The sequence below is a fragment of the Electrona antarctica genome, assembly GCF_951216825.1.
Source record: "Electrona antarctica genome assembly, chromosome: 19".
In the NCBI taxonomy this organism is placed as follows: Eukaryota; Metazoa; Chordata; class Actinopteri; order Myctophiformes; family Myctophidae; genus Electrona; species Electrona antarctica.
Window position 1 is genome coordinate 365378 of NC_136800.1, and position 12650 is coordinate 378027.

Genomic DNA, 12650 nt, shown 5'->3' on the forward strand with positions numbered 1-12650 from the left:
GTCAAGCACCCGAACCCAAACGTCACTATTACGTTATTATGGCACATGGCTGGTGGATCCTCCAAAAACTAGCAGCCACGTTCAACAGGTCGCTAACCACTGTTCATATACAGTGAGGTTCTCTCCGTCTCTTCCTTGTAGGTTTTGAAAGGTACCTTTCAGGCCGAAAGGTACCATTGGAAGCCACACCTCTGATGGGTTATTGTTTTTCTTTTCTTTTTTTTTTAATGTGAATGAACAAAAAGAAAAAAATACATTTTCTTCGCACACCCCTGGCTGGGGTTGAAGGGATGTTGGAAGGCGGGGTGGTGGGATGGTGTGGTGGGGTAGCTCATCTGGGGTGCTGGTTTTGATTGGGTGGCGGCGAGCGGGCCAGAACCGGGTAGGCTAGGTTTACATTCAGCTGGTCGTTGTGTTGGACCAAGGAGACGTTCTTGTAGTGGAGCACCAGGTCTCGGAGGGACGAGTAGAGGTTGTAGGGCTCGGCGAAGCCGTAGCCCGTGGCCGTCTTGTAGATGACGCAGTGCTTGGCGTCGCCCTCGACACTATGGTGGGGGGGGGGGGGGGGGGGAGAAATGTTGTTCAGTTTCATCAGACTCTTTAACTTCTGCTGTGTTCACAGCTGGTGTTGATTTTGACGGCACATTTAGATTTTTTTTAGCTTTAGTCATAGTCTTCTGAATGGTTTTCATTTAGTTTTAGTCACATCTTAGGCACCTGGAATGTTTTAGTGTGTATGTAGTCTGGTTTTAGTCGACTAAATATCCTAAGATTTTAGTCGACTAAATGTACAGTTGATTTAGTCGACTAAAATGCGTTTTTGGCGGGCCTTGATGCCGTCGTAATGGCTGATTTTACACTTGCTGAAACTAGCAGATCTTGTCCACCAGTCCCTTCCTAACATTTTAGTCTAGTTTGTTGACGGAATTGTCAGCATATTTGGTCTTAGTTTTAGTCACCATAGCTTAGTTTTCATTTAGTTTCCATTTAGTTTCCGTCAGTGAAAAAAGGTAGTCGACAGACATTTTTTGTCATAGTTTTAGTCGACAAAATCAACACTAGTTTCATGGACACTTTACTTCTGTTGTATGTTCCTACAAATACAATAGAGCACCGAAGTCCTGACGTCCCCCTATGGGGATTTCAATGCAAATAAAAAATCACACCCGTGTGAACTGAGTGGTGTAAGGTCTTATATAGACTGATCAGCTGTGGTCTGACGTAATGTCTGACGTAATGAAATCACACCCGTGTGAAATGGGTGACCATAGCAACCATGCTCATTTTTTGGTACGAACAGACAGACAGACAAACAGACAGACACGTAAACTAACAAAGCCAGTTGTAGGAGTGGTTTACACCACTCAAAAAATACATGAACCTGTGTACTGGCGCCCTCTACTGAAAGTGACGTCAGACTTCGGTGCTCTATTGTATATTAGTATAGTATGTTTTTTGCATTCCTTACTCCAGGAGTAGTCTGGAATCCAGTGGAACGAAATTTCGTTCACTTACTGTATGCATTTTATATATCTGTTGAATGACAATAAAGATATCTATCTATCTAACCCTAGCATCCCAATTCTTGGCAACTAACAGGCAAAGGTTAGCAGAAATGACGTCACGACGCAACGCAGTTCTGCCATTTTTGGCGAAGATATTTGATCTAGAGGTAAAAAAAAAGGAAAGGACAAGTATAGACCACTGGGGACTCCGGACTATGAACTGTACGGTTTAAGTGGTTAACTTATTGAGGAATTGGACGAAAAAGTGTGACAAAGAGTAACATAACAACATAGCAACAACAACATTTGGAAGACATTTTTTTAGAATCTGGTCTCAGGTCTAAATAGGTTAAAGCAGGGTTCCCCAATTATTTTTCCTCAAGGGCCATATTTTGACTAGGGAACCAGGCTGGGGGCCGACTCCGCACGCGCGAAAAATTGTTTTTTTTATTTTTTCATTAATTAATTAAAAATTGTTCTCAACCAGTGGTCCGGGGACCACCAGTGGTCCTTGAGGGGGTGCCCAGTTTGACATGCATAGGCTACTGACCCCCATTTAATGGCATTTATATCTGGGACACCCCCCGAAAACAAAACAAAAACATTTTTTTTTCTTTTTTTTATTCTTCCAGGGGCCACAAGGGGGCGCTCCGTGGGCCGCAAATGGCCCGCCTATTGGGGAACCCTGGGTTAAAGTAAATGAAAACTGCAAACATGACTGCAAAAAAAAAACCCAAAAAAACTCACACTACAGAGCAGGCAAAGGAGCCCTTCTGTGACTGGCTCTCTCGGATGAGGAAGGTCCCGTCAGACTTTCCTCTCAGCATCTCCTCGGCTTGGGTGCGTTTGATGTCGCCTACGTACCACGTGCACTCGTCATGGTGGGGCGAGCCCTCGTCCTCCTCCACCAGCGAGTAGGAGCTGGAAACACAAAGGAGACAAAAGGAACGTTCATTTATTTTAAGATTCCTGAGATAAAAGACGAGATAAGGAAACTTGTTTTGCCACCTTCTTGACATTTCCACCCTTGCCTTGCAGCAACGAGGAGGCCGCTTGAAGCTAAAACGCGGAAGCCCGGCCGCCGAGTACTTCAATTACAAAGTGGCATTTCTGGATCTCTCAGTTGTTAAAATGACAAATGATTAAAGGCCGCAAGGTTTGCACGGGTTTTCGAAAGTCATTTCGAGCATCCTCGATGCACGTTGCAGGTTAAGCACGGTAGCAACTAATACGACAACAGCAGCTCTCTCTTTAAGTTAAACTACTCGCTCTGTACATTGCACTAGAAAACAAAGAATTGGACAGTTTCTCAGTGCGCTTAGATGTATCACCTACAGTTGGGTGCCACCGATATTGTCCCTTATCATTTGACCCATTTAGGCCTGACCTCAAAATTTAAAAAAATCCTTCTAAATCCTCCAGTTTTCTGAAATAAATATTTTCACGATTTTTCAAAAATAGCAGACCTACAAGCTCGTAGCGCGCCACTCGGTGGCGCGCTATGAGCTTGTAGATCTGCTATTTTTCAATAGCTAAATTATAACATAATGTTTAAAACACCAAAAGAAGTTTTGCGCAGATCACGCAAACCTCAGCAAAAAGAAAAGGACAATATCGATGGCCTCCAACTGTATGCAAACTGACTTGCAAGTATTTTCCAGTGCATCCCTGCCTGGGGGTTAAAATAGAGGGTATGCACATCATCATCAAGTTAAGTGGAAATACCTACTTAGTGGCAAAAAAAAACCTGACTTTCTGGCCTTGACGGCCTGTACATCCAAAATGAAAAGTCCTATCTGGTTGCATTAAACAACGTTAAACCCACTTTGCCACTCGATTTGCAACTTAATGTGCCACTCGATTTGCCACTCACATTATGCATGCGCATACCCTCTATATAAAATACAATGCTTTTGGTGTTTTAAGCATTATGTTATAGCCGTTGAAAAATGGCAGATCTACAAGCTCATAGTGCCGCGCTACGAGCTTGTAGATCTACTATTTTGAAAAATCGTGAAAATGTGGTGCAAATTTTTGAATATATATTCTTTCAGAGCAAACGTTTTTTTTTAAATCAAATCTTTGCTTCGGTGGGGGGGTCCCTGGAACAACATATTTTCAGATGGGCGTCCGCGGCCCATTACATATATTTTTGGGGGTCCTTGACATGAAAACGTTTGAGAACAACTGATATAGAAACATAGGTTTTCCAGAAAACTGTCTGATTTAGAAGCAATTTTTTGTTAGAATCGGCCTCAGGTCTAAAATGGGTTAACCCATTCTGGGCGGGAACCCCTTTTGGTGTTTTAACTAAGCATTATGTTATACTTTAGCTATTGAAAAACCTAGAAGCTCGTAGCGCGCCACCGAGTGGCGCGCTATGAGCTTGAAATGTTTTTTTTATTTTTGAAAAATCGTGAAATCTTTGAATATAATATTCTTTCAGAAAACTTTTTTATTTATTTCGATGTCAGGTCTAAAATGGGTTAAGGCCATCCAGCACCGGTATACAACCCCCTTATGACTTGGAAGTGTTAATGTCATATACACTTACTCGTCAGCGTCGTTCTTGATGTCCAGCCATTCGTTGATCTTCTTCTGCCGTGTCCCCTTTTGAGTCAACCATCTGCAACGTGAAGGGAAGGCCACACCACTGGTTAGAGTAGACATCACTGGCTTTACTCTATGTAATGTAGCACTCATCAGTGTTGATTAACCTCGCTCGTCGACTACATGTTTTCACTGACGAAAACTAAATGGAAACTAAGCTATGATGAATGAAACTGAGACTAAATAAAATATAATGACAATTTCGTCAACAAATAAAAATGTAAAAAAGGGACTAGTGGACAAGAGATCCAGCTTGGTTGCATGCTGAAAATAGACGGTTTACAAGCTCACAGTGCGTCGCAGTGAGCTTGTAGATCGGCTATTTTCAGCAAGTGTAAAATCAGTCATTATGTCGGCATTATAAGGCCGGCCAAAACACATTAAAAATGTGTTAGAAAAGGGGCTAGGTTAGCACGAGGCACTGAATGGAGGGGACAGTCTTTCCATGTATTGTAAGACAACGCTGTGTGTGTGAGTGTGTGGGCGCAAAATCACAATCACAGGTATTTCAATTTTCTTTTAGACAGAGGCATGCAGCTGTGTGTCTGACCGTGTTGACTTCGTCGACTAAAACTAAGACGAAAAATGTTCGTCAACTACCTTTTTCCACTGGCGAAAACTAAATGGAAACTAAATAAAAAACGAAGCTATGATGACTAAAGCTAAGACTAAATATACTGACAATTTCGTCAACAAATAAAATAACAATTGTTAGGAAGGAACTAGTGGACAAGAGCTCCAGTATAAGTCATTTTACAATTAGTTGCATGCTGAAAATAGACGATCTACAAGCCTTGTGGGCTTGTAGATCGTCTATTTTTTTTGAAAAAAAACTGTCATTACGACGGCATCAAGACCCGCCCAAAATACATTTCGTTCGACTAAATCAACTCTAGATTTAGTCGACTAAAACCGCACGATATTTACCTTCCGGGTGACTAAAATGTGACTGAAAACTAAATGAAAACTATTCAAGAGAGACTACTAAAATCAAAATTAGCTGCTAAAAAAAACAACACCGGTGTGTGTGTGTCTGTCTGAGAACGGAGCTTATATACTGTACTTACATCAGGTACTGGTCCCTGATCTTGCGGAGCTGCATGAGGTCGGGCTTGAGGCTGTTCATCCTCTTGTCGATCTCCCGGTTGTCGCTGACCTGCTGCCGCAGGTCCTGCTCCAGCTTACGCTTGCTGTCGTGGATCTCCGTCACTCGAGACTTGAGCCGTTCCGAGTTGCTCTGGATCCTATGATTGTTTCGAGAGACATTTTCCAGTGAGTTTTTGTGGGGTGTTTTTTTTTTCCCGGGACAATGCAACAGGGAAATAGTAAATGTTTTCTATCTGTGTTTTTTGTTTAGTCTGAGCTTTATTTTGTTCTAATCTACACCCCTTTTGGTGTTTTAAGCATTATGTTATTCTTTAGCTATTGAAAAATAGCAGATCTACAAGCACCCGGTGCCGTGCTACGAGCTACGATATGCATATATTCTTTCAGAGCGAACATTTTTAACGCAAATTTTTGCTTCTGGGAGGTCCCTGGAACGATGGGGGGGTCAAATACAGATAATTCTGGGGGTCCCTTGACATACAATTGTTGAACACCACTGACATAGGTTTTTTTTTAGAAAACTTTCAGGATTTTGAAGACATTTTGTAGAATCGTCCTCAGGTCGAAATGGGTTAAAACTCATCGTCATTTTTGCAGATTGTAAAATTGACAGTCTCAAAGTAATCTATAGATGTCATAGATAGACATCTATAGATGTCATATCAGCTCCAACACTTACAGTACGTTTTAACAGTAATCTATAGATGTCATAGATAGACATCTATAGATGTCATAGATAGACATCTATAGATGTCATAGATAGACATCTATAGATGTCATATCAGCTCCAACACTTACAGTACGTTTTAACAGCGGGGCGACAGACAGACGAATTTTCCCGGAAGTGCATTATTTGTCTATGGGGACCCCGGCGACTACCGGCGATAGCAGGGCGAACAGGCGATGGTCGAAAAGTGGGCCGGAGCAACGTCGCCCGAAAAGATACAAATAATTCATATTTCCGGGTGATAACGGGCCTTTTTAATGAAATCCCGCACCGCCAACGACGCCTTTAACGTGTTTATTTAATGATAAACCTATAAAGTTGGCTTACCGCTATAATCAAAGCTCTCGTCGAGCGGCAGCTCCATGTTCGATTGCTTCCTCAATGCATTGAAAATCGATGAAGGTGGTGGATGAGGCCTTTCTACTTTCTAGTCCTTTTTAAGAGTTTTCCATTTCAAATTGCGCTGTGTTTAGTGGCTCAATAGAGGGTATGCGCGTGACATCATCATCAAACCCGGAAGTTATGCAGGAACGCCTACTGAGTGGCAAAAAACTACTTTCTGGCCTTGACAGCCCATGCATCCAAACAGAAAAGTCCTATTTGATTGTATTAAACAACATTAAACAATGTTAAACTCACTTTGCCTGTTGCTTTGCCACTCGATTTGCCACTCGATGTGCCATTCACTTTAAGCATGCGCATACCCTCTATAGGCCTATCTCACAGCATTTCCCCGCCCCCTTTCCACGCTCCCTTTTGGAGCTAATGGTGTTTTCTGCGGACCATAGACTTCCATGTTAAAAGAGGTATTTTCACAAGCCACAAACTACCGTTTTGTAAAGGTAAGGTTTATTCTACTTATTTGAGTTGTTATACCATTGTGTTTTCTTCATATTATTATCGGTCTTTGACATTTTAACATTAGGAAATGTACTTCAGAGAAAAAAAGTGTAAATGCCTAATGTTAAATGACACCACTAGCTACCGGAAGGGGGCGTGGAAAGGGGGCTGTGAGACAGGCCAATAGCAACTCCCCGTGAGCGCGCGTCTAAAATATGAATGCTTCTAAAGACTCTTAGCCAGTGATTAATCCGATCAGTGCGACCACCTTCGCCCATTGCTGTTTTGGTGAGACGAGGAGGCCGTCTTCTTCTACAGCCAAATAGAATGGTGGTGAACGGTGGCGGGTTGCTGAACTATCAGCGCCCCCCACTGGCGGGGGGGTTGAGTTAAAACGCACTGTGACCTGAAAGCCAATGACATACGAGTTATACTTGTGCGGTCGACAACTAATCGACAGTCATCGCCACGAGAGCTCTGTCTCACTTACTTCTGGATCTCTTTCTCGTTGCCCTCTCGTTGGAACCTCTCCAGACTCTCTCGGCTGTAGCGCTCCTGGGTCTCGCACTGCTCCTCGAAGATCTTGATGGTTTCGTTGAAGGCCTCGATGGCGGTCCGTTTCATCTGCAGCTCCTGGGGAGAGGGTAAAGGTACAGAGAGAGAGAGATCAGTGGAATTCATTCATGTGATTGAGATTTAATAGTGTCGTAATCCATTAAGACCTGGAACGCAACCGTGTCGACTTAGCTTTGAAGCACTTTTAAGCATTATGTTATACTTTTAGCTATTGAAAAATCGCGAAAACACGTGGCACAAATGTTTGAATATATATATTCTTTCCCGGCGAATGTTTTTAACTCAGATCTTTGGTGCTGGGGTGTTCATGTTTTCAAATGGGGGTCGGCGGCCAAATACATTTTTATAATCTTTGGGGTCCTCCTTGACATGAAATAGTTTGAGCACCATTGATAGAGAAACACTTTTTTTTGCTTCTTCAGAAAATGAAGACATTATTTGTAGAATCTGTTCTCAATGGTCTTAATGGGTTAAAAATGTTCACCTATAGTTCCTGAATGAATACTGTGTGTGTGTGTGTGTGTGTGTGTGTGTGTGTGTGTGTGTGTGTGTGTGTGTGTGTGTGTGTGTGTGTGTGTGTGTGCGTGTGTGTGTGAGAGAGAGAGAGAGAGAGAGAGAGAGAGAGAGAGAGAGACATTCGGTTTACCTGTGAGGTGCGTGTATATTCCTCGTACAGGGCGTCGTACTCGCGGCTCTTCTCCTGCCACTGTTCGTGGTAGACCTTCAGCTGTTCTCCCACCTCCTCGATGCTGGTCTCCTTCACCAACTGGTTGGTTCCACATCATGGAGACAAACAACACACATCAGTTTCCAATGGAGACACCGATCTGTGTGTCTTGCTATTGAAAAATAGCAGATCTACAAGTTCGTAGCACGCCACCGAGTGGCGTGCTACGAACTTGTAGGTCTGCTACTTTTGAAAAATCGTAAAAATGCGGCACAAATCTTTGAATAGGTATATATTCTTTCAGAGCGGACGTTTTTTTTATTTCGACGTCAGGCCTAAATGGTGTGAGTGAGGCCTGTGTGTGCAGTGCACGTCCCTTGGTTTCGAGCGCCCACCTGTTGGTACTTGGAGATGGGGTAGAAGAGCTTGGTGTCCAGCTTGGCGTTGTACTGGGCCAAGGACTCGTGGCGGTAGTGGTTGATGAGCTCCACCACGGACACGAACGTGAGGGGCTCCGAGAAGCCGTACTTCCCCTCCCGGTGGTAGATCTTTATCAGTTTGTTGTTGCCTCCTTTCCTGCAAAAGGGACGACGGACGGAAGACGAGGCGAGAGAGAGAGGATGAGAGGGGAGCGTATACCTACTGTATGTTCCCCAGGTTCTATGTTCCCCACCATGCAAAAAAGGTTCTTTGTTCCCCACTTACAGTTGGGTGCCACCGATATTGTCCCTTATCATTTGACCCATTTAGGCCTGACTTCAACATTTTAAAAAATCCTTCTAAATCCTCCAGTTTTCTGAAATAAATATTTTCACGATTTTTCAAAAATAGCAGACCTACAAGCTCGTAGCGCGCCACTCGGTGGCGCGCTATGAGCTTGTAGATCTGCTATTTTTCAATAGCTAAATTATAACATAATGTTTAAAACACCAAAAGGGGTTTTGCGCAGATCACGCAAACCTCAGCAAAAAGAAAAGGACAATATCGATGGCCTCCAACTGTAGAATAAACCTAAACCTAAACCAGAAACCTAACCTAGTGATTTTAGTAATTCTAGTAAAGACTAAAAGTATTTTAGCAACTTAGTCTTAGTGTTACTTTTAGTAGCGAATTCTGATTTAAGCTCAGTCTTTGAACAATCCATTGAACTTTAGGCCTGCCTAGGCTTGCTTAAACTATCTAGTCTTAGCCAACTAAAAATTAACACTGGCATAAAAGAAACTAAAACATAATTGCTCAGACTCAAACCTTCTTTGTTCTGTACTTATACATACAATTGTATAGTACAAAACACTGAAGTCTCAAAAATGAAAAAAGGGCCAAATTAATTTGTAATTTATATAATAACTGGAATAACAGCAAAATAAATGCAAAAGAAGAAGAAGGGACAAGTAGGAGCCTGTTGTTTTACAATGCAACTTGATCAGGAGCACACGTGGTGTCACTTGAGTAATGTACTGGTAAGGATGTCACGATAAATAGTTTTTTTTGGAATCAATCAGTATAGTCCGCATCACTTGCAGTGTTGATTTCGCCGACTAAAACCAAGACGAAAAATGTTCGTCGACTACCTTTTTTCACTGAGGAAAACCAAACGGAAACTAAATTGAAACTAAGCTATGATGAATAAAACTAAGACTAAATGTACTGACAATTTCGTCAACAAATAAAAACTGGACTAAAATGTTAGGAAGGGACTAGTGGAGATCCAGTATAAGTCATTTTACACTTGGTTGCATGCTGAAAATAGCAGATCCACAAGCTCACGACGCGTCGCGCTGCGACGCGTCGTGAGCTTGTCGATCGGCTATTTTCAGTGTAAAATGAGCCGTTACGACAGCATCGAGGCCCCGCCAAAACACATTTTAGTCGACTAAACCAACCGTAGATGTAGTCTACTAAAATCTTAACATTTTAGTCGACATATAAAACTAGACACTAAACACTAAAAACATTCCCAGGTGTCTAAAATGTGACTGAAACTCAAATGAAAACCGTTCAAGAGACTAGGACTAAAACTAAAACCTAAAATGTGCTGTCCCAAATCACCTGAGTGTGAGGGTGTACTCCCCCTCCAGTTTACTGGAGGCGTCGCGGACCAGAAACGTCCCGTCAGGCGTGTCCCGTAGCTTCTCGTTCACCTCCTCTCTGAAAAAAAACAGACACAAAGGTTCACAACACACTCTCACACCGTTAAAAAAATAACACCAGTAATTACACCCTATAGGAACCAAAACTGAGATTTTATTGCACGCAGCAGGTGACAAAATGTTCTCATATAACAGAGCAGGGGTTCTCAACACGTGGGTCGCGACACGTGGGGTGGGGGGGGGGGGGGGGGGGGGTTGGGGTGTTGTGAAGGACAGAAAGAAGAAAAAAAACATATCACACAAAATAGAAAATGTGGGAAGAGGGGTGTGTGTGTGTGTGCGCGTGCGTGTGTGTGTGTGTGTTGTTTTACCTTGAGATCTCTCCCCAGTACCACTCGGCTTCATTCAACAGGCTGCATATGTCTGTCATGGTTGTTGGCGTGGCTTTAGACTTCAATGGCTTGGCTGGGAGGGCTGAATTGACGTGTTCACGCACACACACGCACACACACACACACACACACAAATATACTTAATGGATGTGTGCATTCACAAACAAACTAGAAATATGTGCTCCCATGAAAATGTTTGAGAACAACTGACATAGAAACATGGGGTTTTTCAGAAAACTGTTTTAAATTTAGAAGGCATTTGTAGAATCGTCCTCAGGTCTAACTGGGTGAAAGGTCATGTTATATGCATCACTGGCGAGGCGCCCCGGGGTGACTCAACGGGTTAGTGCGCCAGCCAACCACACCACACCACCACAATGTCCCTGGTTCAATTCCAACTCTCAAGAGACCTGCCTTGCTTTGCTCGAGTCTCTCCAGCAGTGCTGCGCAGTAAAACCACAAGCGTTAACTTGAACTCTAAATGTTTAAAAATAGACTGTAAGTGTTTGCATTTTTCAGATTTTTGTTATATCTGACTTGTGCACCTTTTGTTAACCATTTTGACCTGAGATGAGATTCTAAAAATGTCTTCTACATCAGTCAACCTGTCGTGACCCCAAACAGTAACAGCAGGACGCATGCTGCAGGAAAAAAAAAAAGACTCAGGACACTTGAAAGGTTTCTGCGGCCGCTTCAGATGAGGGGGTACTCCTCCCCACCCGCCCATCTGTCGTGCGGGGTCCCACAGGGATCGATCTTGGGCCCCATTTTATTTTCCATATACATGCTCCCCCTAGGCCAAATCATCCACAAACATAATATCTCATTCCACTGCTACGCAGATGATACACAACTCTACCTTCCCCTGAAACCAAACAACCACTCACAACTGGACAACCTAAGGAACTGCCTCACAGATATCAAACACTGGATGTCACAAAACTTTCTGCAGTTAAACGATACCAAATCGGAAATCATAATATTTGGTCCACCTGACTCCACCGCACAGATCCAGACGGACCTAGGCAACCTCTCCCACCTGGTCAAACCCCACGCAAAAAACCTGGGTGTGCTTTTCGACTCAGAATTTAAACTAGACAAACAAGTAAACGCAGTTGTTAAATCAAGCTTCTTCCACCTCCGCTCCATAGCCAAAATAAAACCATTTCTCTCCACTCCCAACTTAGAAACCGTCATTCATGCCCTCATAACATCCCGTTTAGATTACTGCAATTCCCTGTTCACCGGTATCAGTCAGTCAGCCCTAAACCGCCTCCAACTAGTCCAGAATTCAGCAGCTAGGCTCTTAACTGGCACCAAGAAGAGAGACCACATCACCCCCGTCCTGGCTTCCCTCCACTGGTTACCAGTGAAATTCAGAATTCATTTCAAATCCCTTTTATTTGTTTATAAAGCTCTGAATGGCCTAGCCCCTGCCTACATCACAGACCTTGTAAAATACCCCCCCACCACTAGGCACCTCAGATCCACAGACCTTGAACTTTTAGATGTCCCAACAACCAAGCTGAGGCTCAGAGGTGACCGTGCCTTCTCAGTTGCAGCCCCTAGGCTGTGGAACACCATCCCCTACTCCATCAGAACCTCCCCCTCCATTGACGTTTTTAAATCCAGACTTAAAACCCTGTTTTACTCCCAAGCATTTGATTGCCCGTGACCTTGTTTATGTTTGTTTTTTAATAGTATATTGTTTGATTATATTTTGATAGTTTGTTTATAATCATGCTTTCATTGTCTGTAATTTTCTTCTGCTGTCTGTCTATCTGTGGTGTTGATAAAATGTCTGTACAGCACTTTGGTACAATGGAAATTGTTTTTAAATGTGCTTTATAAATAAAGGTGATTTGATTTGATTTGATACTGATAGATCATTTTGAGTTATGGTAGATCTGATGAACATTGCCATGGGCACTTTCGACGGCACGGCGTGCTGCAACATTGCTGAGTTCCATTGGAACCCCGAAGATATCATCTGCCCTAAAGAACATTGTCAAACTCTGACACTTTCGACGGCACGGCGTGCTGCAACATTGCTGAGTTCCATGGGAACCCCGAAGACCTCGAGTCATTCTGTCTCTCTCCCACAGTACCATCTAAAAAAGGAGTGATTGTTTGCCT

General features: G+C 43.1%; 1 protein-coding gene across 2 annotated transcripts in view; it reads right to left on the bottom strand.

Moving 5' to 3' along the window:
- Window positions 1-305: 305 nt before the first annotated feature.
- The window catches only part of pik3r2 (phosphoinositide-3-kinase, regulatory subunit 2 (beta)), a gene marked incomplete at its 5' end in the record, with an annotated part of 51479 nt that continues 39134 nt past the window's right edge, over window positions 306-12650 (bottom strand). For both annotated transcript variants that reach the window (XM_079529571.1, XM_079529572.1), the window contains 9 exons: window positions 306-545; window positions 2253-2426; window positions 4060-4131; window positions 5183-5359; window positions 7280-7422; window positions 8012-8131; window positions 8428-8608; window positions 10082-10180; window positions 10494-10596. In XM_079529571.1, the coding sequence (XP_079385697.1) occupies window positions 332-545; window positions 2253-2426; window positions 4060-4131; window positions 5183-5359; window positions 7280-7422; window positions 8012-8131; window positions 8428-8608; window positions 10082-10180; window positions 10494-10596 (1283 nt within the window). In that variant the 3' untranslated portion in view covers window positions 306-331. The remainder of the gene's footprint in view (window positions 546-2252; window positions 2427-4059; window positions 4132-5182; window positions 5360-7279; window positions 7423-8011; window positions 8132-8427; window positions 8609-10081; window positions 10181-10493; window positions 10597-12650) is intronic.